We start from the raw sequence: 26951 nt of genomic DNA, 5'->3' as shown, positions 1-26951 counted from the left end.
AAACAAAAACTCATAATTTTCATAATAATAACTGCAGTATTTATTTATTTACAATAATATCTATGTACATTTACAGAGAATAATAATCTTATCAATAATATTTTCTATATGTATAATCTTTACCGATGGCGGTAATATCTTGTTTATATACAGGGCGTTACGATAGTACACATTTAAAACAATCTCATCGTGGTTATAAAAATCGAGTTATTTACAACAATTTACATATAATATAGGTATGCTACATACATTTTTCTGAAAATATGCAGGATATATTTTTGATTAAATTTGGACCCCAAGAAATAAAATTTCAATTATGGTCCCTAAATTATTTTATCCTGAGTACTGCCCGAAAATCATGCTGACTGACATATATCCTGCATATTTTCAAATGTTCATTTCAAAAACGAAGAAAAAGTTTTAGATTCTTAACAAATCAATGTCTTTTCAATAAAACCATATACAACATTTAGTTTTTAAAATTACTAATTCGTTCATTAAGTAAAAAACAACACTTATAATTGCACTTACAATTTCAATTGGCCGCTGATAATGGTTTACCAGCACCGTTAGAAGAATACAGTTTAGTGCTTGTTGTAGGCTATAGGTAATAAGTACAGTAGGTAAAACTTATAAATTCAAAACCTACAGTATCCTAAATTAAAGGGTGTTTTTTTAGAGGCGGAGAACTTTCATTTGGCAACACTGTTTTCTATGACAGCCGACCTGACAGTTCTGGGTTATTTTTAGATTAGTTTGGTTTGGCAATTCATCACGAACAGACTCACGCCGGAGCAACGTTTCCAAATTGTTCAAATTTATTTTGAAAGACATAGATCTATTCGAGAAACACATCGGGCATTACGTGAGTTCTATGGTGCTCATAATTGTCCTTCAGAGAGATTAATTCGAGAAACTGTTGATCGTTTTCGCAATACTTTTACTCTAGTCGACAATACGCATCCCGTAAGACGCCGTACAGTGCGCTCGCAACTAGCGATAGCTGCTGTGCAGCATAATGTTGATAATGATCCAAATGTGTCAATTCGTCGTCGTTCTCAACAAGTGAACTTATGTCCATCGACTTTAAGGAAAATTTTGCGCAAAGATCCCGGATTGCGAGCGTATAAAATTCAACTTGTCCAGGAGTTAAAACCCCAGGATCATCTTTTGCGCCGTACATTAGCTGAATGGACGGAAGGAAAGATTGCTGTTGATCCACGATTTCATATGAAAATTTTGTTCAGTGATGAAGCACACTTTTGGTTAAATGGCTATGTAAACAAGCAGAATTGCCGAATTTGGGGGGATGAGAATCCACGAGCCATTGGCGAAAACCCGTTACATCCAGAAAAACTAACCGTTTGGTGCGCTTTATGGGCCGGTGGAATCATTGGTCCTTATGTCTTTAGAAATGCTGATGGTCAGAACGTTACAGTAAACTGTGAGCGATACAGAAACATGATAACCAACTTTTTTGTGCCTCAATTGAAGCCGTTGCAGGCGTTGCAGAAATGTGGTTTCAGCAGGACGGTGCCACGTGCCATACAGCGCGCCAAACAATTAATTTACTACAAGAGACATTCGAGCAACGAATAATTTCAAGGACTGGACCTGTAAACTGGCCAGCTGGTTCGTGCGACTTGACGCCATTAGATTATTTTCTTTGGGGCTATGTTAAGTCGCATGTCTACGCTGATAAACCCGAAACACTTGAGCACTTGGAAGCCAACATACGACGCGTGATTGTCGAAATACAGCCTGCAATACTGGAAAGAGTTTGTGAAAATTGGACCTCTAGATTACGCCACGTACGCGCCAGCCGTGGGGGTCACATGCCCGAAATCATTTTTAAATATTAATGCCAAAAAAAATTATTTAATATAAAAGCAAATTCGTTCAGTTCATATCAAATATCATATCAATAAAATATTTTGTGTTTAATTTCAATTTAAAGTTCTCCGACTCTAAAAAAAACACCCTTTATTATGATCAGGTTATCATAACCCGTTTAGCTCTATTAAGGCATCATTCATATATCTAATACTGCAATAATAGGGTTTTTAAAAGGGGCGGCTTGTGATGTTAGAAAACTGACCGAATCATTAATTATATATGAATTAAAAGCTTAACCATTTAATTTGCTATCATCCATCGGAATAATTTTCCAACTTTTTTAAGAGCTAAAAATATATTTTTTCCAGAAAATTGAAGAAAATCTTTTTCGTGTTCTACACTCTTAAGTTCTTTGATTACATACGAGTTTTCTTTACCACAGATATTTTTTTTTAAATTTTCGCTTTATTTTTGAAACTTTCAAATTTTTATTCTAAAACTAATGTCTTTATCCCACGATCCTTTCCGATATCTTCACTGCACTCAGACAAGCAATCAAATAATTTTTTCAACTAATAATTTTTCCATCATAATTTTCAAAAGTTCTGTTCAAAGTAGTATTTTTGTTGAAGTTGTTCATGTTTTTTCTTTCTATCCAGAAATATCAGTTTCTAGAAAATTCAGTTTTCAAGAATTATTTTTCCGACGCAACTAAAATAACTTTTTATTCCTTAAAGTAGATTTTCTTCTTTTTTTATCCTGTTAACTCGACTGATTTCGGTAAAGTGCTTATAAATATAATATATCTGAATAAAGGAGAATTTCAATGAGTATTAAAATAATCTTATTTCCTGAACTAATTTAGTTCATTTTTTAGTTTGCTAAAAAGCTTAATTAATCTTTCATTTCAGAATTTTCCGAAGCGATTTAAATCTTTGTCCTAAAAAATATTTGAGAAAAATAGTTTTATTGATTTACTAAAAAAGCTTATACCATTTTCTATTTCGTCTACATAACGACGATAATTTTTAAATTTTTCCAAGCAGCTTTGTTTTTTGTTATTTTATCTCTTTTCAATTTTTTTCCGAAAACATTTAAAAAAAATGAATTTCTATCTTGAAATTTGAGATATAACGCAATATTTGAGATTTTTTGAAAGTAGTTTAAATATGTGTTTTTTTTATTGAAGTAGTCATATCCATTATGATTACTTATATGATTTATTCTTTTTCCATTTTTGTAACTTAGTTTTTCTTGAATGTTCATAAATATTTGTTATTTGACTTTATATTTTTTTACCTTACTATTGAAGTTTTTTCCAAAGTATTTGAAATTTGGATTTCTATTCCATGGAGTTCAACACTTGTTTTTATTTCATGAAATCGGTAAACCAGTTTATATTTTATCCGGAGATTGCAAGATTTTTTTTAAAACTTGCAGTTTAAATTATTTATTTTTAATTGATTTCGAAGTCAAATTATATATTTTTTAATTTTTTTTTGTTTGAAAATGTGTCCATGCAGTTGTAATTGTTTTTAATGTTTTGAAGTAGGCAAAGCCAGTTTTCTTCAGGTCATTTATTATTTTTTCCAAGTAACTTCCTTTTTTTTGAAGCTCCATAAATCCTTCATCTTTATTTTCAAGTTTTTTCCGAGGCATGTGAAGTCTTATCCTAAAACTATTTTTTTTTAATTTCTATAAGGGAGCAAAGCCATTTTCTATTTTATCCAAGGAATCACATGATTCTTTTTCCAAGAAAATTTGGTATTTTGAAATACTAATAATTTCATTACTGAAACGGATAACTTGAAAATGAGATTAATATGAGGTTTTTTGTATAAAAACTGCATTTCTTAAAGGAAAATTAAATAAATTAATTTTTATTATCTTTAAATAAAGCTTATAACACGTTTTAATTAAAACTATAATAGGTAATATTATATTGTATGAATATATATTTACAAAATAAAGAAAATATAAAATTAATTTGTCTTTTTTTCTAAAAATTTCTTTTGGGTCATTGAAAACCTTGCTGTCTTCACCAACCACCCCCCTGTATTTTAGTATATTCCAATAAGCGTTTATAACACAAACAAATATGAAATACCAAATAGCACTTAACTGTACTTTCTAATAAAATAAGGTTTACAACATAAGTAACAAACAAAACAAACAAATAATAATCAAATCACAAACTACCCCTTACATGAAATTAAGCCCCATCAAATTGGACCAGCAAGCTTTCAAAAGAGCGGCCTGAGGTTCATAACTCCAACCCTCTCGCAAACACTCCCTTTTCCCTCCTCTTTTTTGCTTAACTCCCCGTCCTCTTAGAGATACCACACCAACCTCACTTTTAACGACAGAAAGATCTTCGGGCGGCAGCACCTCATCAAAATCGGGCTTAATTTCAAAGGGCGTCTGCTAGCCACCCTGTTAGGGACTGGCCGGCAGGCTGTCGTCGCTCTCCAGATATGTGACGTAGCCGTCGGTGCTGTCCGGATGCGTCATCGAGTCTGGAGGTGGTGGAGGACCCGCGCCTAGTAGGGAGGCCGGGTGAGGTCCGCCCGGACCTCCAGGGCCTCCTGGTGGCGGCCCGCCCATGGACGGAGGTGGGAGATCATAGCCGTGCATCTGGAATGATAACTAGATAAGAATTTCTGATCAATTTTTGGTGTCAATTCATGGAGCGAGTTTTTACAGATAATAGAATTAATTTACTATGAATGGAATAAAGTTGTATTCTATGTGTCGACATTTACTTAAATATTTAATAGCCTATGGTAGGAACCTTTAGTCTGTTTAATCTTAGTTGAAACCCAGTAGTTAGTGGTAGAACTGTTTTGTGATTTAATTATTTAAGTTAAGGAATTATATTTATGGCTGTATATATTTCTGTACAGGGTGGCCATCTTATTACGGGCCTATACGTTTTCTCAAATGCTACAGGGTGTGCAAGAAAATTCCTACAGAAGTGTTTTCGTTTTAAGCAAATTTTTAAATTATTTGAGTTTCATCAATACAGGGTGTTCAAAAAGTGCTGTACCGACTTTAACACCAGAATTTTAAATGGGACACCCATGTATGTTTTTTATATTTATAGGTTCCTTGAGAAAAATAAAGGTAACTTTCATAAGTACTACCTATCCGTGTAGTTTAGACGGAAATTAAGGTTTTGTTTTTTTTAGCAAATTTATGTCTTCGGCATACAGTGTTTTCTAATGCTGCTAATTAAGACTTTTTAATAAAATTCCTACCACGACTTAAGAAGACTACCTTCTATTGATCGACAGTGTCCGGGTATTTTAAATGTATACAGGATATCTCAGATAATAAGATATATTTTTAAATTTTTGATTCGCAATTCTTTAGTGTTTTTAAATAGAATACCCTGTATTTTATAGAGTATTTTTAAAAAGAGCATTAAAAATATTCATCGATATATACACATACATATATGTTACATATATATACATACATAGGAGTGATATAATTTCAACTCTCTACAATAATAACGCTCTTTAAACAAATTTTGATAATTTAGTATTTTACCGTAGTAGGGTATCTATAACTACAGAATAATATTTAAACCATTTCTGTGACATAAATTTATTTTAATTGTAAAAAATAACAGCCTTAAAAAACAGTAACATAACACTAACTAAAGTAAGCTTTCAATATGCGTTCCATTTTAAATAATACATGTAGTATAAACAACTTCTAAATGTTCTATAGCATTGGATACAAAATCTGTTTGATTTAAGTAGGCTACAACCTCTCTAATACTTCTTTGCACTTTATTTGCAGTAGTAAGCATTTGCTTGTATATAGTGTCCTTTAATGTTTCTCACCGGAAGAAATTTAACAGAGTAAGATCTGGACTTCGGGCTGGCCAAGAGATTGTTCCATTATGCCCTATCCAATGGTTGTACTGGTTTAAGAAGTTTCTTATATTGTGGCTCCTGTGATATGGAGCACCATCTTCTTGCCATATTAATTCATCACGTTGGTAGGCCGGTATTTCATTTTCTATTAGCGGTTGTAGTTCATTCCTTACCATACCTAAATATCTTCTTAAAATCAAATTTTTATTAAAGAAAATTAGGCCTATAATTTTTGAGCGATAAATTCCGCACCACACCTTTACGGCTCGTCTGCCTTGCCTTTTCACTTCCAAGATCTTTTTCTTATTTTTATCACTCCAGTAATGCGTATTTTTTCTATTGAAAATTACTGTTAACGTGTAAAAAACTGACTCATCAGTCCAAATAACCTTATTGAAGACATTTTAATCCAATTTTGTGTTCATTAACCTATCATAAAAGTTCTTCTTTCGTCATAGCTTCTTTCTTCTAAATGTTGAACAGTTGAAAATGTTAATGATTTACGGTTATTAATTTTTAGACAATCTTGAATCACGCTTCCTGTGATATTTAACTCCAAAGCGGCTTACCTGGTGGAGGCTTATTTCTAGCTGCTTCTCCTCTGTTAGAACTCATAGGGAGTAGTTCTGTAATTGGAGGGGTGTATATCGCACCTGGGTCCAATACGGATTCTTATGAAGGACATTGTCAGTCAGTTAATATTCTCAGGCAACAATTTTCAAACTCTGACTTTATTATTTTTGGTGATTTTAATGTTCCGGATGCTCTTTGGGAAAATGATGAGTTTGGAACTGTTGTTAGATGCCCACCTTATATAAGAATACTTGGGGAGTTTTATTCTTACCTTAACTTTTTTCAAAGGAATTTTGTGCCAAATGATAGAAATGCCTTTCTTGATCTCACTTTTACAAATAGGAATGATCTAGTGGTGAGTGACACTTTTTTGAATGTAATTAATATTGATGATGCGGCTTCAGAGTTCTATCATATATTGAATATGGCTATAGCTTTGTTTGTGCCTCTTAAGAGATTCAAAACCTCGTCTTTTCCCAGTTGGTTTTCAGGGGAGTTAAAGTACTTGATCCAGCAAAAGAAAATTTCACATAAAAAATATCAGTATAGTCATACTGTTGCAGACTACGAAGTCTTTTCAGATCTTAGAGCTAGGTGCAAAACTCTAACGGAGACTTGTTACCAGAACTTTATTTCAAATTTGGACCAGTTACTTTATACAAACCCCAAAAGTTTTTGGTATAAGTTTAATAACAGGTGAGCAACGAATAGGCTTCCTGATTTGATGACCTATAATGATGGGGAGTTTGCAGGTTGTGAACAAATTGCAGAGGGGTTTGCCAGGTTTTTTTCTACTGTCTATAATAGAGATAATAATGTCTTACCTTCTCGGCAGGCTGGTGTAAACACGACTATTCCAAATCCTAAATTATCTATTGGATTAATTTTTGATAAGATTTTTCGATTACCCCTTAAACTTAGTGCTGGCCCTGATGGTATACCCAATTATTTTTTGAGAAAATGTGTATGTGCCCTCTTTTATCCCCTCTTTATTTTATTCAGTAGGTCTTTAGACTTGACAGTTTTTCCATCCGAGTGGCAACTCAGTTTTATTACGCCTATATTTAAATATGGTGCTGCTAATGAAATGATCAATTACAGGAGTGTGTGTGTACAGTCTGCCATCTCAAAACTTCTAGACAGTCTTATTAATGACCAAATTAATTTTTATTGCAAAGAACTTCTGTTAAGTGAACAGCATGGCTTCAGTCGTGGCAAGTCTGCTATTACAAACTTGTTGCTGTAACAGGGTGCTCTGTTAAGTGCTTTGGAGAGGGGTGAACAAGTGGATGTAATATATACAGACTTTTCCAAGGCATTTGACAGTGTCAACAATAGCTTATTATTAGAAAAATTGAGATTTTTTCAGATTGTTTGGTGGCCTGGTTTGCAAGTTTTCTTTCTGACAGATTTCAGCAGGTACAAATTGGGGATGCTAGGTCGCATCTTATCAGTGTGAACTCTGGGGTTCTACAGGGTGGTCATTGTTCTCCCCTGTTGTTCAATATTTTCATTAATGATATTTTGGTTTGCTTTAAAAATAGTAATTTTTTGTTATTTGCCGATGATTTAAAGTTTTATAGGGTGATCAGTTCAGAACAAGACATGGTTCTCTTGCAAGATGATCTGAATAGATTGTGTGAATGGTGTGTTGGTAATAGTTTGGCTCTGAATGTGGGTAAATGCAGTTACATTAGTTTCTACAAAAGAAACAAACGGGTAACTTCCTCCTATACTATTGATAATGTTAATCTTATGTACACTGAAGTAGTATAAGGGCCTTGGTGTCTTTTTCGATGAACAATTGAATTTTAATACCCATGTAAATACTATTATAACTAAAGCATCTAAGGTCCTTGGTTTTGTCCTGCGCAATTGTAAGGATCTGTCGGTTGAAACTTGCAAAAGGTTGTACATATCACTTGTTGTCTCTTTGTTGGAGTATGGATCAATAATTTGGTCTCCTCTGTACATGAATAATAATTGTATGGCACTGGAGAGGGTTCAAAATAAGTTTCTACGATTCTGCCTTTATAAACTTCGCATTCCAGTTCCTAATGACCATTATTATGATGAAGCAATGAACTTGCTGAATATGCGGAGTTTACTTAAGAGACGCACTGAGAATGATTTGGTATTTATTTATAAACTTTTGAATGGCCTTGTGATTTGTCCCGAACTACTTAATAGGATTTCATTTAATATTCCATACCGTAATCTGAGGGCAAATCGATTGTTTTCTTTGCCTTATTGTCGTACCAACTATGCTATGCACTGGCCTGTCGAAAGGACCTTGAGGCTGGTAAACTCTACTGGAATTGAAGTTTTGGGAATTTCCTTATTGCATTTTAGGAGTCTTATTAAGAGTTTGTAGGATTTTGTTTTTTGAATTAATTTTGCTCCATGATTAATAATTTGAAATACATTTGATCATTGTCATTGATAATATATTTTGTTTTTTTTTAGCTAATTTTGCATTGTTAATTGTTCTGATTTTGAGAGAATATTGTTACTACTTGTAAAACGGTTTAATTATCCTTGGTATTAAGATTAAGTCTGATAATTATTGTTAATTAGTAATTAGTGGTTAGGTAGTATAGCTTTTATTTCTTTTTCAGAAATATATATACTTTTTGTAATGGGGTTGATCCCGTGTATAAATAAATAAATAAATAAATAAATAAAACTCTTCGGGGTCTGTTCTTAGGTCTTAGGAGTAAACTACCATCTTGCTTGAATTTTGCATAGGTTTTGCCAGGTAACTTCGTTTCCGGAATTTGCCGTAACGGAAATTTTCTTCTATACTCTCTGAGCGCCAAAGCTGGACTTTTTGAATTTGTTAAAAAACGTTCAAGCATAACTATGTACTGTTTCCTCCACGTTTTTAAGCGAGATTTTAAGTAACATTATTAACTACTAAACTGAAAAAAAAATTGTAAATTTGTCAAAATATTATTCTGTAGCTACTTAAGGATACGGCAAGCGAGGTTACTATTGTTAAAAAAAAACTATTGTTATTTCGCAGCCTATACGGTGAAATACTAAATTAGCAAAATTCAAAGAGCGTTATTATTGTAGAGAGTTGAAATTATATCACTCCAATAAAATTTCAAATATTTTCTAAACTATTAGATTTTGGTATAGGGCATATGGGTGTCCCGAAAGTAATGGGACATAGAACAACAGTAGATTCCTTACGTCAAAATAATGTTATTGAGGTCAACTTGCCTTATCCTAACTTTAATAGTAACTGAAATACAGGGTGTCAAAGTATTATTTGGTTTATCGTTTTTTTCTCCTAGGTCCTGAACTAATTGACATACTGACATGAAATTTAAAACATAAGAGTCTTTTAAAAAGAAAAATGAAATTTCGTATAGTTTTCGTGTTTTCCGTAGAGGGCGCTTGTTGTGTTAGTTAGGGGTTCTAAAAAAGTAAAATTTTAGCTTTTTTTTAGCTACTGATGTAGGCAAATCATGTGTTAGTAAAGTACTTCAGAAAGAAGGCCTTTATCCTTACCACTTTACACCAGTTTAGTTTTTGATCCCACCAGATTTGCCAGCCAGAATGCAGTTTGCGGTCAGTTTAAAAATATGCAAAACGCAGATCCAAAGCTTATTAGCAGAGTGTTATTCACAGACGGGGCTATATTTACTAGACGCGGCGTATTTAACTTTAGAAATGGTCGTATGTGGTATTCTGAAAACCCCCATTCAGTTTTCAGTCATTTCCAGCATGAATTTAAAGTTAACATTTGGTGTGGTATTATTGGAAACCATATAATAGGCCCTCATGAAATACTACCTAATTTGAACGGAGACTCGTAATTAAATTTCTTACGAAATGAACTTGGAGGTCTTTTAGAAGATATACCATTAGATGTTAGGCAGAACATGTATTTTATGCAAGATGGGGCCAGTGCATTTTCCTCGACAGGTACCCAATTAACGTGACGAACAATATCCCGAACGTTGCATTTCCCGTGCAGAACCTTTGCTTTGGCCTGCGCGTAGTCCACACTTAAACCCCATGGACTTCTGTATTTAGAGATAATTAAAATTGTTTATGATAACAAATATTTTAAATGAACTAAATGTAAAAATTGTAAAAATTGTATGTTAAAAAATAATGAGGTCATTTTGAACAGTTGTTATAGTAACGTTATTTGTATGTTTCTTTGCTTATTATTGTTTTTGGTATATTTGTTTGAAAATAAAATAAATAAATAAGTATCATAACTTTGGTTATGATATAAGAATTAACAAAAAAGTCGTAATATTTTTTTTATTTAGTAATTATTCTAATTTTACATAAATATCAATAATCGCAGGTATTAATTTTATTTTATTTAGGATTGCATTGCTAAAAATCAAGAAAATTAAAGTCATTCACATATTATGAAAACCTAAAAGTACGATTATTTCGAAAATGGTTGCTCCTAGCGACTTTAATAAGGTATACATTTTTTATGTAATATTAAAAAAGGGGATTATTCTGTTACTTTTCAAACCAATATATAGAGCTGCAAAAAAAAAGGGAATTTAAAAAAGTAAACACTAACGCAACTAGCGCCCTCTACCGAAAACACGAAAACGGTATACGAAATTTTATTTTTCTTTTTAAAAGACTCGTATGTTCTACATTTCATGTCAGTACCTATGTCATTTGGTTCAGGTCCTATGAGAAAGAAACGATAAATCAAATAATACTTTGACACCCTGTATTTCAGTTACTATTAAAGTTAGGATAAGGCAAGTTGACCTCAATCACATTATCTTGACGTAAGGAATCTACTGTTGTTCTATGTCCCATTACTTTAGGGACACCCTGTATAAAACGGACATATTCCTAGGATTTTTTTTGCTTGATCTTCCTACGAACACCACCCTGAATTTATTTACGAAATGTTCTACCAATATTAGCAAATATCTTATAAATATATACAACGTGGCACAATTCCATCGAAAACGTCGCATTCTCATTTGTGACTCTTCTGATATATTTTTGAAAAAACGCTCGGACGCGTCAATTTTGATTTTTAGGGGCACGTCTTTTCATCTTTAATTTTACCACCCTGTAGTTCAAATTATAAAACATTTAGGACGTGTTCTTAGGATTTTGCTTGCTTGATTTCTTCCTAGGAACAAGTCTATAAATATGTTTACCAGATATTCTACCAGTATTGGAAAATATCGTACGCTCGGACACGTACAACGTAGATTTTTAAATGGAAACTACCATTATATCTAATTTTTAAATTTTCCATGAAGTTTATAGTAAGTTTTACTTAATAAATGAGCTTGAAAAAATTGACTAACTTAATCCTGATAATAGCAGATTGCAAAAATTCATAACCATGGATACTAGCATCATCGTATGCCATCGAAAAATACGTAAAGTTGTATTTGCCTTTGATTTCAAATTATTAAGTTAGCTACCTAAATGTAAAAAATATGAAACAATTGTTCAATTCAGGAAAGAGTAGAAATAACAAAACTGTATTACTAGAGCTACTGTCCGGTTGTTTCATACGTTATATCCAGACAAAAATATTAACAGTTAATATGTGGCTAAGTTGACAAGAAACTTTGAACCAACTAGATCTTAATAAATTTTAACTTTCAAAAGATAGCATTTAAGCAATTCTTCTTAACAAAGCAAAGTCACCAATTTTTGATAATGCTGTGAGCATCCCGGCATTAAAAGATTTCATATTAAAAAAAATACTTAAGCACAACAAACTAACTATAACCCATCTCAACCTGATAAAATTTTATACAACTGAAAATTAGTAAAGATAGAAAGAATGACCAAAAATGTTAGAGCAGTCATAGAAGAAATAAATAAAACAAATTTGCTGAACAAAAAAATAACCAATCAATGATTAAGAGGTACAAATTCTAAGTAAGAATATAATATAACAATTAATAAAAAGAAAGAAAGATTTAACAATAAATAGAAGTATACATAGGCAATATATATTATTTACTTCTTTAATTCTACAAATTAAAATGTGAAGCCCAAATGTAATGTAAACTATTAACAAACCAAATAAATATAATCTTTTTCTTTAAATCTTTTGCATAATTCCTATAAAGATTATATTACATTATTACAATTATTAATGTAAGATTGCCCTACCTGATTCACGAGCTGCTGAAAGGCCGGCTGGTGAGGTTGTTCCAGGTCGGAGTGCATGGCGAAGTCGTGCAGCGCCTTCCAAGGGGGTTGATACGCTTGAACTTCCAGCGGATGAACTCCCAGTGGTGAGTCATGTCTCACTGGCGAAGATGCTACCATCGGAATACCCTGCATTGCGCCGTAGCCCAGCTTACGTCCGTCCTGCGCAAAAAACTATGGTCTATTAGGAAAATTTGGTTAAATTAAGATTTTGGATATTAATAAATCTTTGACTTGATTAAGGGTATTCTAGTTCTTCTAAACTAAAGCAATTTAAGAAAAGAGTAATACAAGGGAATGATAAATTAATGTACTATTATAGTGCTTTATTCTATAGATAGATGTAGGTAAGAAATTTTAAACTTAAAAACAACGTAATAGAAAATGAGCGCCATAAGTACTCAAAGGTCCAAAACGTGTAGCAAGTCGGAATCATAAGCCGTAATATTCTGCAAGATATTGACATTATTGACAACAAAAATTCGACTAAAGTCATACGTCGGTCGTTGAACTCTAATTGGCGTCATGTCACGTATGTATTTCAACTGACTTTTTACGTTTTTGTGGCTTAAAACTTCCAACCTAACCTTAGTGACATTCCATGTTGGAGAGCAGAGCTGCATGAGTTGCAGCATCCTTGGTTATTACTGTAGTAGTAATTTTAGCGTTATCCAACGTTAGTATATTTACTAGGATATTAGGTACTACGATCTTATCAACGACAAGTTGCTTTTGGTTCAGGTAAAGGTAACTAGCTTTGTAGACTTTGTATTACTAGACGCCTCATGGCTTTTTTAAAAATTATGTGAAAATTATTGATACTTGAACATTACTACAATTATTCAGACAGATCCTGAAATGAATTTTATACAAAAATAACTCAAATAACATTTCAAAGAAATGGCTTTGGATTTTTCACCTATTTGTTATATAAGGGGAGGATATCTTATTAAAGGAAAATTATCTCCTTTAATAAGATATTCGGTGAATGACCCTCAAAAAAAATCCGTAAAGTTCTATCTACTATAGAACTAGAAACGTAAGAACAAATTTAAAATGACTGGAAAAGTTAAAATACGACTCTGGAAGCTTGAAGAATATACTAAATTTCTGGACACATAAAAAATGCCTAAAAGACATCCAAATGATGTCAAAGATCAAATCAAATCAAATTTATTTACAATAATTTACAATAATTTTACAAAACTCACAAAAGTATAAATAGATGTACACCTAGATTAGAATCTGTGTGTGTACAAAACAAAAGTAATTAAGAAGATAATATATATAATTCACAATTCACTTAAAGTTATATACTATATACCAAATATACCAACATACCATATACTATATTATACTATATACTAACTATATTAAAACCAAAGAATAAACCAAAATAATGATTAAATGAACTAATGATTTAAATCGCCCTAGTCAGAATAACAGATCTTAACCACAAATATACTGATAAAGCTGCATATACCCTATATTTAATATGCAAATAAATAATTATCTACGCAACACCGTAGCAAAAACTTCAAAGTTTTCATGAAGCAACCTATTTATTTCTCTACTAAACATATGTATATTTCGAACTTCTCTAATACTACTTGGAAGAAGGTTAAAAAATTTTGGGCCAAGGTATGTTAAAAACCTTTGAGTAGTCGCTCTTGTCAGAAAAGGCACACTAACAGAATGCACTGCTTGGCTTCTAGTATAGCAACCCAAGTTCTCTATCGGTCGCCGCAAATCAGGATATTTATAGACAAATATTAGCACTGACTTAGCATACATTTGCTGTATTGTAAAAACGCGCGCTTCTTGGTATAAACGGTTTGAGGAGTATCTGGGATGTTTTCTTAAAATTACTCGTAAAAGGTATTTTTGAGTAATGTTTAAAATATTTATGGTACTGGCAAATGATCCTCCCCATATTGATATTCCATATCTAATGACTGATTCAGCCAAGGATGTATATAACATTTTTAAAATGTGGAGAGGCATACAATTTCTAAGATGATAAAATTTAAAAATTAGTTTACGAATTTTTATATTAATACTTTCTATATGTTTTTCCCATTTAATATTTTGATCGATAAAAATACCCAAATACTTTATACATGGAGTCCTACTTAAGGTTTCCATGCAAGCACATGGCTTCTCCTTTAATATGCATTGATATGTGTGTATTTTTAGTACATCTGTATTAATTTGATGGTTATCGAGAATGCTAAAACTCATAAATTTTGTTTTTTCAATATTTACTGCTAAACGATTTTCTTCCAGCCACCGACGAACCATTGCAAAATCTGAAGTTGCTCTCTCCACAGCATTCGCCCAGTTATCACCCTTTACCAACAAAACAGTGTCGTCCGCGTATGATACAAGTTTTCCAGATGTACTAAGAAAAAGAAGTTCATTGATATAGAGGGTGAATAGAAGAGGCCCCAGTACAGTACCTTGTGGAACACCACAATTTATTGTTTCAAAAACACTATACTCATCCTCCACCCTAACACATTGCTTTCTTTCAGTAAGATAATTTTTTATAAGAGTCCAGCTTAATCCCCTTATCCCGTAGTCGTCTAATTTATCAAGTAGAATATCGTGTGATACCGAGTCGAAGGCTTTAGCCAAATCTAAAAATATAGCTAACGGTTTTTGATTTTTTTCAATAGTTTTACATATGATTTGTTACCTCAAATAGTGCCTCTTCAGTTGACTTACCCTCTCTAAAACCATATTGGTTGGGAGATAAAATGTTGTTTTTCTGTAAGTGTTTTGAAAACCTAATGCGTATACAAGCTTCAAGTATTTTTGCTATATTACTAATAAGTGATATTGGGCGATAGTTGCCTGGAGAACACACGTCATTTCCCTTATATATCGGAACAACCACTGACTTCTTTAATTCATTCGGAATTATTCCTGTTAAAATAATACAATTAAAAACATGGGTCAAGGGTTTTGCAATATTATTCCGTATTTGCTTAAGTAAGGTACTCTTTAATCCATCTAACCCCGGTGCAGAATAGTTTTTTAGAGCATTTATATTTTTTAGAACTTCATCCTCAGTAATAGGCGTTAAAAACATAGTGGTACAATTTAAGCGGGAAAACTTATTTTTTTTATTACAATTTAATTTACTTGACATTGTTTTTCCTACGTTTATAAAAAATGTATTAAAAATATTTGCTACATCTTTTTTATCAGATTGAATCGTGTTATTTTCACATCTAAGTGATATTTTGTTTTTATTCATATTTTGATTAGTATTCAGTTCCTCATTTATAATTTTCCACATTTTTTTAGGATTTTGTTTAGTTTCATTAAACTTTTTTTGAAAGTACGAGTTTTTTGTTTATTTTATTAGCATATTTAAAATATTACGGTAACTCTTATACTCATTCAACAGAGTTATATTATTTTTATTTTTTAGATAAGATATTTTTAATTTGTCTCGGTGTCGGATGGAATTAATTAAACCAGATGTGATCCAGGGTTTTAGTTTTTTATTTTTTGATGTAAAATTTACCTTTGTACTTGCCAATTGTATAGCATTTTTTATTATATTTTGAAAAAGTTCATATGTCTCCTCGCTTTGGTCTTTATCGTAAACAACTTCCCAGTTTGCCTCTTCCAGAGTTTTATTTAATTTATTATAGTCTATAGATATAACAAAAGTTTTATCGCATGATTTTTTTAAATTGTTATCAATTTTCAATTTCAGATATAAAATTATATTCGCAAAAATCTTACTGGAAAAGAACAAAGTTAGAGCCCAAAGAAAAAATATTTTAAACTTGAAAAAACAATAAGTTTTCTTCGATCATACTTAATCATACAAACAAACCCAAAAAATATACCTAATTACCTACAATCTTAATATCTTAATTTAAATTTGAGATATATTATTAGTTATAAAGCCGCCGACAGAAAAATATTATTGATATTGTAATTTTTTACAGACTTAGCCAAAAATAGATATTACCAATTTATAGCATCATTTTGCTTAACATATTTGCATAAACTATGGTTTTAGTTATAGGATTATTTATTCAAATTTAAATACGTTTTATTTGACAAATATTAAATACTAAAATAATTTTAATTTTGATAGTATTTACAACAATATTTACACCCTTGATTATAAACCAAGTCGTATCCCTGCAAACATTTGGGACCGATGGAACAATTCTTTAATTTTAAAAGATATAAATAAAAGAAAAAAACTATACATTTAGAATGGGTACATTATTTATAGTAATATGCAGCGTATACTTTTAATATCTAGCAAGAGATTTTGTTTTGATAATAAAATTCAAATAATAGATTTATAATAGGTATTATAGTAGCATTTAATTTAAGATTATGATTTTTTCCCATGTGTTTAAGTTATCTGAATAAGTATTAGGGGAGAGTCGCGTAATCGTGCGCGGCGGCTAATAGTGCGCAGCGGCTTATAGTGCGCAGCGTCATATCAATAGAAATAATCGGTTTATTAATCGAATCCATACATGTCGTGAGATCGACGGAACATTTATCCCCACCAACGAGTATGTTACTTCACTTGGTGGTTATTCGGGTTGTTTACTAATTTTTGTGTGTGTGTGTCTGTGTGAATAAGAGATTGGACTGCTTCTAGAGCTGTTTTTGTTTCCAAATTTGGTGTAAACTACTTAATGTGGTTTTATTTATTGGTGGAGCTATTTAACTAAGGTAAATTACATGCCAGTTTATTTTAGTGAATCAATTTTTCATATCTCTTGAGTACCCGTCGGGTAATGGTGCGCAATACGCAGAATTACATGACTTTTTAAATTTATTTTTGTTGAAATACAATGTTTTTTTTTTCAATACAGATGCCAAAATATAATCGCAAATCAAATAAGCCGAAAAAAAAATTGTCGAGAATGGTGGTGTAATTAGAGATGCCGGAAGAAGGTTTGGAATACCTGAATCTACCATTCGCAAAAGAAAAAAGGACTATGATGAAGGGCGTAATATAAGTAGGCCTCACATGGGACGTCATTCTACCTTTTCAGAAGACCAAGAAAAGAGTGTAGCAAGTCATGTGTTAAAAATGGCAAAGTTGTTTATGGTGTCACAAGAACTGAACTTCGTCGACTAGCATATGATTTGGCATTAGCCAATAACATCCCAAACAACTTTAACGCCACAACAAAAATAGCAGATAAAGATTGGTACTATCAATTTTTAAAGAGGAATAATGAGTCATCGCTAAGAAAACCTGAACCAACAAGCATAAACCGACTATCTGCGTTCAACGACGAACAGATTAACCAATTATTTGTTAACCTAAAGAAACTCTATGAAAAGCATCGCTTCAAAGATGATAAAATTTTTAACGTGGATGAAACTGGAATTTCTACTGTTCAAAAATCTTGTAAACGTCTTGGACCTAAGGGAGTAAAGGGGGAAAACAGTAACTGTAATTTGTTGCTTTAATGCAGGTGATATCTGCTACGTTCCTCCATAATGTTTGTTTTTCCCAGGGCTCGCATAACCAGCATTTTGGAGAAAAACGGACCGTCGCATGCAAAGTATAGTTGCTCTAAATCCGTCTGGAGCAATGAAGAGTTATTTTATGAGTGGCTTCAGCATTTCAAAGAAACTGTTAAGCCTTCCACAGATCAACCAGTATTGGTAATACTGGATAATCACTCAAGCCACATTTCTATAAAAATCTATGAATTCTGTAGACTGAATGGGATTGGACTGCCAACAATACCACCACATGCCTCGCATCGCTTACAGCGTTAAGATTTAACATCTTATGGTCCTCTTAAAGCAGCTTTTAATTGACAATGTGACAACTACCTCTTACAATATCCAAAAATTACACCGTATGACTTACCAGAGCTCTTCCATAAAGCCTATGTTCAAGCTGCCACGATGGATAAAGCCCAAGCGGGATTTAAAGCTTCAGGAATATGGCCTTTTCAGCCAGAAACATTTACAAAAGAAGACTTTTTGCCATCTACTCATTATATGCCAGCAATAACATTGGACGAAGAGAATTCGGAAAACGTCTCTAAAATTCAGCCAGCCAAACACCTGTTCCAAACAATTATTATTTGTAATAGTAACTATTATTGATTTTAAATGTAAAAATAGAATAAAATAAGTACCACTTATCATAAAATAGACACAATAAGAGTATATCATCATACATCAAATATGTCATTAAAAATCTACTGCGCAAGTCCAGAACTCAAAATTCTAATGAGAGTCCAAGGATCGATTGAAATATTTAGAGATTAATCCTGAACAAGTAACAAAACATCCGCGAACTGCAGGATTTTCAACTAGAAGTTCACGACTGGTCACCGCGAATGCTCTTTTTAACAATGCGCATGCGAAGTCATTTTGAACTTGGCCAGGACTGTCACCGCAAATAAAGCTATTATTCAATTCAGTAAATTTATTTGGTTACAAATGTGTTTTCAAGAACCTTGGATAATGGGGCAAAATACTTATGGGTCTAAGATCTTCCAAATCCTTTGGTTCTGGTACATTTTCAAATGGCTTAATAATTGGTTTTTTCATATTGTGGGAATTTTCTGTTGTAAGATACATTCATTTATAATGAATTCCGTTCGGGTAATATCCCAAATGGAAAAAATAATCCACACCTTTTGTATAGTGCATCTATACTATTATAGTAAAAAAGTGATTAGTATAAAAAATAGGATTGAAATAAACCGATTATATTTTCAGTTTTATAAGTAACAAATTTGGCTAAAATATTGACATTCCATATATAATGTCTTCTAACCAAGCTCGGTTCAAAAAAGCACAATATGGCTCAAAAATTATTGATTATACTTAATTTTGCTAAACTATTACTGATCTACTGGTCATAATTACTGGTCACTGCAATTTTATGCCGCCTTTAAAAATCAATTACATCCGAATTATTTACTTCGAAAACATAACCCCACTTAGTTTTTTTCAATGAGATGATGCCATTTGTGACCCCTTGTTGAAAAGTTCAGTTTGGCCCATCCCATTTAAAAAAATTAAGTAGAGTTATGTTTCACCCTTTCGAAGGCGTTAAAAAAATTTTAATAAATTTTCGAGAGCCGCAAAAAGTCTTCGTACAAGTGATTGTCCGTTTTTCTGAAATACTATTTTCAATAGCGCTAACGAATTTATTCGTTCGCATTTCGCATTTATTATAGGTAATATAAGAAATTTTATAATTAATAAATATCTATATATAGGGGTGACTCTTAAGCTATACGCATAAAGTTGGGAAATTATTGCTGATGACAAATGATGATTAATAATCAAAAGAACACACGGAGATAAAAAACTATAAAAAACCTTTTATAATAAAAATTGAAAAAAAATAAATTCTATGAAAGTATTCTATGAAGTTCCTTCCATGGTTTTCAATACGTAACTGAGCTCGCCTAATTCACGAGTTTCCTCCGAGGCAGCATGCATCCGATTTCTTAACTTACTCTTGTTCACTGTCAACTTCGGTTACATACATCATAGTTTTTAGGTGATCCGAAAAATGAAAGTCAAGCGAATTAAGGTCGGGTGACCGAGGAGGCCATCCAACTGGACCACCTCGGCCTATCCTTCATTCAGGAAATATTTAATCCAAATGTTCTCGAACTGGTTGCGCAAAATGTGATGGAGCACCATCAAATGCTGTCTAACGTTAAGAGGAACTTCTTCAAGGAGTACTGGTAATTTATGTCGCACGAATTGTAAATTGTTAAATGTTAGACGATTATCCAAAATGAAAGGGCCAATAAGTATTCCGTTCACAATTCCAGCCCACACATTCACTAAAAATCGATGTTAAAAGTGTTTTCGCCGAATAAAATGCGGATTTTCGACTGTTCAATATTGGGTGTTGTGAAAATTATGAATATTATTGCGCCTGAAAATTACTTTATACGTGAATAAAATGTTCATGGTAAAGTTCGGATTTAACTACTAACAACTTCTTTCAAAAGTTTACTTGAGGCGCATAATCCCTTGGAAGTAAGGCGTGTTATACGTAAAATGGATACAGTAATTTGTGCCTTACAAACCAAACTGTGTCTTGTGCTATTCCAAATTGCCTCGAAATTATTCTAGTGCTTACGTCAGGCTGCTCTTCAATGGCATTTAAAATAACTTTCTCCAGATTAAAAATGTGGCCGGGTCTAATAGCTTCCCCATAATGCCCATGTCTTGAGAGCAATTTGCAACTGTACTTCTTTGCCCGACTGTACACACGTAGAAAGACTTAACGCCTCGGATGATATCTACGGGAAAACCTTTGGGCATAAAGATTAGCTGCAGCCATTGCGTTTTGATGCGATTCCCCGTATACCAGAATCATGTCCATCAGTTCAAAAAAAAAAATTAAAATACGTTCAGAACTGATTCAAGTACTACTAGAAATAACAAACATTATTTGGACTTGCTTACTTGTTAGTTTATAAACAAAATTTCACTTGTTGATAAAATTTTGTGAACAAAAACAGATTATTTTAGAATCTAAAATATTTTAGTACCATTTTTTATATTCGTCATTATTTGTCATCAACAATGATTTCTAAGTTTATGCGCATAGATTAAGAATCACCCTGTATGTATATAGGATGATATACTAAGCAGGTATATTCTAAATTGTTTCTACAGAGTTCACACGCTTGATTGATGTAGTTCTAGTTCAATTTGTTTTTTTTCCCACATTAATTATACAATAATTGGCGCCCAACTTGTGAGGAGAATGCTACTTGCTTTATGATATGTAATAAGGGTAATTTTTTATAATTATAATTTTCCCATAATAATGATCTTTTTAGGAATATTTATATCTAATTTGTCACAAATTAACAAAAGACTTATCAATATAGTTATAACCAACTAATGCCCAAATAAAGAATAATTCGGCTTTTTTCTAAAGAACTCTACAATAGTTATTTATGTAACGAGTGTGTAAAATGATACTTTTTTATGAATGGAAAACTGTCCACAATTTCCATGAATAAAAAAAGGAGATTTTACACACTTGTAACGTAAAAAAATTTTTCTACTACCGAAGAAAACATAAAAAAATTAAAAATGTCAAATTACTTTACGCACTTAAACGACTTTAAGGTAAAAAAACGCCAAAACATTTGTTGACAAACTATAAATTAAATGTCAAATTACTTTTTACGCACTCAACTAAACTTCAAATTACCAAGATTTTTTTAGACACTAGTGCGTAAAAACTGAAAGTGCGTAAAGTGAGCACTTTACATACGGTCGTAGAAAAAATATTTTTTTATACAGTTTTTCGAAATAATTTATTAAGCGATACAAAGACATGGTAAAAAACTCAACAACAAAGTAACAAGACAAACCGCTCCCGCCTCGTCATCATCACAGCCCGACAGAAAAAAAAACCGTTTCTTGTCTCATGTTTATGCTGTTCCATCTCACTCCGCCACCTCCGCTCCTCTCTGTCAATCTTCCCCAACTGTCATAAATCTCACGGGGCGTGCTGTCAACTGGTCGACCCCACCCCTGAGACTATCGATCGGCCAATCAGCTGTCCCGCTGACGACATTGATTGTCCGACGAGACGGAGTTTCTTGCGCGCCATTGGTCCGATCGATCTCGATTGTATCGTAGATGTAGCAGGTAGTCGGAGATGCTGTTCACTGTTAACAACTATGTACAACACGTTTTTTTCCTTCGTTTTTTGTCATAACTGTTTACCAGTTCGGTTGGTTTTCTTACCGAGACCGTGCAGATAGTTTTTTTTTGTTTAAATGCAAATATTGTTGATCCTAAACTTGCAGAGAATAAATAGCTTCTGATAAGGTGTTTCACAGCAAGTATCCCTTGATAAAAGCGTAAAAAAACAGACATCATGTATCTAATAATGTAAAACTGATAACAAGGCAGTAGCATATTTCATATAATACAAACTTTAGTCTCCCACATGTTGGGCGCCAAGATATCGATGCGTGAATTAAAAATATATTTAATCAGATTGGTCGTCTGGGAAAACTAAAATTAGTAAAAGCTTATATTTTTTTATCTCTTAGTCTTTTTATTTTTCCACATTTTCAAGCTTCCAGAATCATTACAACAACATGTTGATAACATTGAATTCAAATTGTATATGAGATTTCAATATTAAAATGTATTGATTTCTTAATACTTATATCCTTTAGAACTAAAAACATAAGAACATAAGTATTGGTGGATTTATTAAATTAGAGTATAAGAATATTGCAAACGAAAAATGTGAATAATAATTGTTAAAATATCGGCATTTTTATGTATACACGTCTTTATTCGCCTAGTGCTGAGCAAGTTTAGCCACACCGAACAACGGTATTTGAAATATACAGGGTGTGATTGAAATTGGTTAAAGAAATTGAAAATTAAAAAAGAATGGAAGATGATAGTACTCTTAAAAATAGTTAAAAAAGTTCCTATATGTACAGGGCGGAAAACACATATTATAGGGGTGAAGGGCACTGAACAGATGAATTTAAAAAACTTTTTTTTTTAAATGTAACCTCTAATATAGTCAATACTTCTGCCGTAAAAATAGAAGCAGTTTCTTCACATCTAAAATCCATTTGAATCTTTAATTCAGGGACAATAAATAAGCATGTTTTTATCTGCCTGGAACTTTTATTTGGATAGAATTAAAATAATTGATTTCATATGGTAATCTATAAAACCAAACCCCATTATTCTAGTTCCTATCCCATATCCTCTATAAGCTGATGGATATGCTTAGTATTTACGTACGCTTCCACTAACGGTGGACTGTTTTTGTTAATCCACTACTTTATTGTTAGATAGGATTTTTCTAAGCCTATTTATTTTTTAGATAAGGGCATTATTGCAAAATATTTCAGTCAATATTTTTCTTCGTACATATAAAGGTAGCTCATAGGTTTCTATCCGCAACGCCTGTACTGGTGTAAAACGCAATGTTCCTCTAACCATTTTTAACGCTTTATAATACGATAGACTAGTTATAATCTGATTTTGGCAGCAGAACCATAAAAAAGCTCCATTATCTAGTAAGGATTTAGTAAAAGCTCTGATAAGAGAAGTTTTCAGGTCTGAGGCCTACTACATTGCAGTAACTGCTTTAAGGTGTTAAACTCTTTTCGGCATTTTTGAGAAAGTAGTTTATTAAATATTTCATTGATATTATTGACATTCATGATATTTCTAATTTTTGGTCCAGGTATACACTGGTATTTTATTTCTTTTATCCATGATATGTTGTATTATTACAAGATTTATTGTTACCTATGGATAAATTATTACTTTTTTCCGATATATTAAATCCATTATTTGGAAAATATTTGTTAAATATTATACAGGGTGTTTCAGAACTATGGGATCAAACTTCTGGGGGTTGTTCAGTATAATAGAAGAATCCATTTGAGTATTGACATGATATGTTGTGTTATTGACATTCATAATACCTATTTCTAATTTTTGGTCCAGGTATACACTGGTATTTTATTTCTTTTATCCATGATATGTTGTATTATTACAAGATTTATTGTTACCTATGGATAAATTATTACTTTTTTCCGATATATTAAATCCATTATTTGGAAAATATTTGTTAAATATTATACAGGGTGTTTCAGAACTATGGGATCAAACTTCTGGGGGTTGTTCAGTATAATAGAAGAATCCATTTGAGTATAGGAACCCATGTCTGGAAATGCGTCACTACGCCACTACGGCCCTAAGACGCGTTAAAATTTATAAAAAAACATTAATTACCTAAATAGGATCTGCTGCATTTATTTTTACCTTTTGTACATGATACCATAACAACAATTGTTTAAAATCAACGCGTATCAATGTTGAGAAATGACAGAAATGACTTGAGAGATGTCATGTTTAAAAATTTTATAGCTTACAATTTTTAAACATTTATTGCTAATGGAAAACTAGTCCAATAGAATCAGAGCTACTTAATTAGATGAATAACAACAGCATTTGAAATTATTTAAAACGAGGATCAAATTTTTAGTGTAGTCCGCCGAAATCATGTGCGGCGTTTAAATCGGTGTATTGAGGTTGGAGGAAGACATTTTGACCAATTGTTGTGATGGTATCATATACAAAAGGTAAAAATAAATGCATCAGATCCTATTTAGGTAATTAATATTTTTTCTAAATTTAAACGCGTCTTAGGACCGTATTGGTGTAGTGACATATTTCCGGACATGGGTTCCTATATTCAAATGGATTCTACTGTTGCACTGAACAACCCCTAGAAGTTTGATCCCATAGTTCTGAAACACCCTGTATACAGTTACTAAGGGCATATTTACAATTTTGTAGTTTTTAATCAGAGTTATAGGTACATTGCGTGTTCACGAATTATTAAGGAGGTTCGGGACTTTTTTAACAGGCGGTATAATTTTCATGGATCGTTCATGGATTTAAAGTAATTTTTTGTGTATTACAGATTTTTAGAACTTTTAATTTTGTTCTAGGTATTTAAAAATATTTGAAGTTTCTTCTAAGTACTTATAGTTTATTTAGTTTATTTAGGCTAACAATATTATATTAAATTTGGATATTCATCCTGAATATCCAAAATTTTAATTCGCCAAGGTCGAAAACCGTTTGTTTAAAAACGTTTATTATTTACTTCAAGCATTTAATTGGTTAGAAATTTTTAGTGTAATACTCTCTATAATTTACTTTAATTCCTTCTTTAAAAGAAAATAAATACTTTTTTACCTTGAGTGCATTAGAAACTTTTCGATGAAAATGAATATTTCTAATTATAAAAGATATTTTTTGTTTTTTTAAAAATGCAAAATTCATGTTTCGACATTTCTTTTTTATACCTTGCTGTTCCAGTCAGAACTTAAAACTATTACATTTTCATTTTTTGTGCCTTTCACTTAGAAAATGATAATATAATTTCTGTTAAATCTATTTTTCGGGTAACTTTTTGTTTAATAGAAAGGATCGCTAAACTTACAAGACGTTCTTCAAGATACAATTTCGATTTTGAAAAAGATTTTACGATTTCGGCACTCTTCATCCTATCGTTTGTTGTTACTCTACAAATCAAATTTTTAATCTTAAAAATAGTAAAAAATTTTCCTATAGGGCGAAAAATGCATATTAAGGGAGTTAGGGGCAAAGGGTGAATTTAAAAAACGTTTTTTTTTAAATTGTATGCTTAAAAAACGAGACAAGGTTTGGAAAAATCCTCTGACATAAATTGTGACCATAAATTAAAAGGTAATACTGAATAATTATTTGGCACATCGGAAAGGGTAGTTTTTGCAAGGGTAGGGGGTTGTTTCGTAAACAACTGTTTTGAGGTTATTTTTTTTACAACGTGGCTTCATTTTTTGAAAACTACATGCTTTTTCATACAAAAAAATACTCTTGTTGCACATCGTCAAGCGCAATGGTCTTAGAACATTGAATGCCTATAATAAGCCTAGCTGAAAACCATAGGCGAGGTTGTTTGTGTTCACCTTCTCTCAATGATGTCAAATCGACTTTTCAATTTTTCATTCAATATATAACTTTCTTAACCCAATACATATTTTTTTAATGTGTTGTATTTTGTAACAGGTAAAAAATGTTCTCTTTAAAAGTTTCGTTTATTTGCTGACTAATAATATATACTTTGAGGGTAATCAACAATTTTTTCAGAATAAAAAAAGATTCCTGACAAAAGAGTTAATGAAAAAAATAAGCTTTGCAACTTGGCAACGTAGAATACCTCTATGTTTACAATGCACGTAGCCGATGTTGCCAACTTGTGTTGTTTTTCCAGATATTCTTTCATATCTGTGAAGCTAGCGCGCCATCGATATCTAGCGATCAAAATCTAGAACGTAGCATATGTCGTTTGCCAGCAACCTATTTATAGTCCGCGCCCGGTATTATTTAATCGATATAATGCCCGTATCTCCTGAAATTCTTACATATGTTGCTTATGCTGCGTTCTCAATTTTGGTTGCTGGATTTCGACGAGATACTACCTTCATTTTTGCACACATTAATTTTGCGGCGTTGCCGCTTTGTGTGGAAATTTGGAGATTTAAAGAATCCAAATTAAAAATATTAATTTTTATTAGTGTAAATATAGTACAGAATAGTTTTGGTTATTAAGCTTCTGTCAGTTTCCACTAATTATAATAATTTATTATCTCACTTTATTTTCTTCTGTTAAAATTGAGTAATCACTGGCAACATGGAATACTAAGCATGTTTATCAAAAAAATATTCCCTCTGCCCCCTGTGTAGATGTTGCTCTCAACCCAAAGCAGCCAATGTTTATTCTAGTGTATTTGTGTATAATGTTCTAAGGCAATGGTTTTCGAGAAAATTGAAGGCAAAGATTTTGCTCTGCTGGGTTGCTAATTGTTTAATCAACATAGACATATGAAAGTTATGGGGCTTCAAAAGTAACCAAGTAGTTATTAAATA

General features: G+C 32.0%; 1 protein-coding gene across 4 annotated transcripts in view; it reads right to left on the bottom strand.

Moving 5' to 3' along the window:
* LOC126735074 (insulin gene enhancer protein ISL-1) overlaps nucleotides 1–26951 on the bottom strand; it is a 108994-nt gene continuing 82043 nt past the window's right edge. Inside the window, exons 5-6 of one of the 4 annotated variants that reach the window (XM_050438965.1) lie at nucleotides 12435–12647; nucleotides 1–4482 (exon numbers count right to left, since the gene is read on the bottom strand). In XM_050438965.1, coding sequence (XP_050294922.1) covers nucleotides 4273–4482; nucleotides 12435–12647 — 423 coding nt within the window. In that variant the 3' untranslated portion in view covers nucleotides 1–4272. The remainder of the gene's footprint in view (nucleotides 4483–12434; nucleotides 12648–26951) is intronic. The other 3 variants (XM_050438967.1, XM_050438966.1, XM_050438969.1) reach the window with 3 other exon arrangements.

The sequence above is a fragment of the Anthonomus grandis genome, chromosome 4, assembly GCF_022605725.1.
Source record: "Anthonomus grandis grandis chromosome 4, icAntGran1.3, whole genome shotgun sequence".
NCBI lineage: Eukaryota > Metazoa > Arthropoda > Insecta > Coleoptera > Curculionidae > Anthonomus > Anthonomus grandis.
This window is presented reverse-complemented; position numbering and strand designations above follow the sequence as displayed.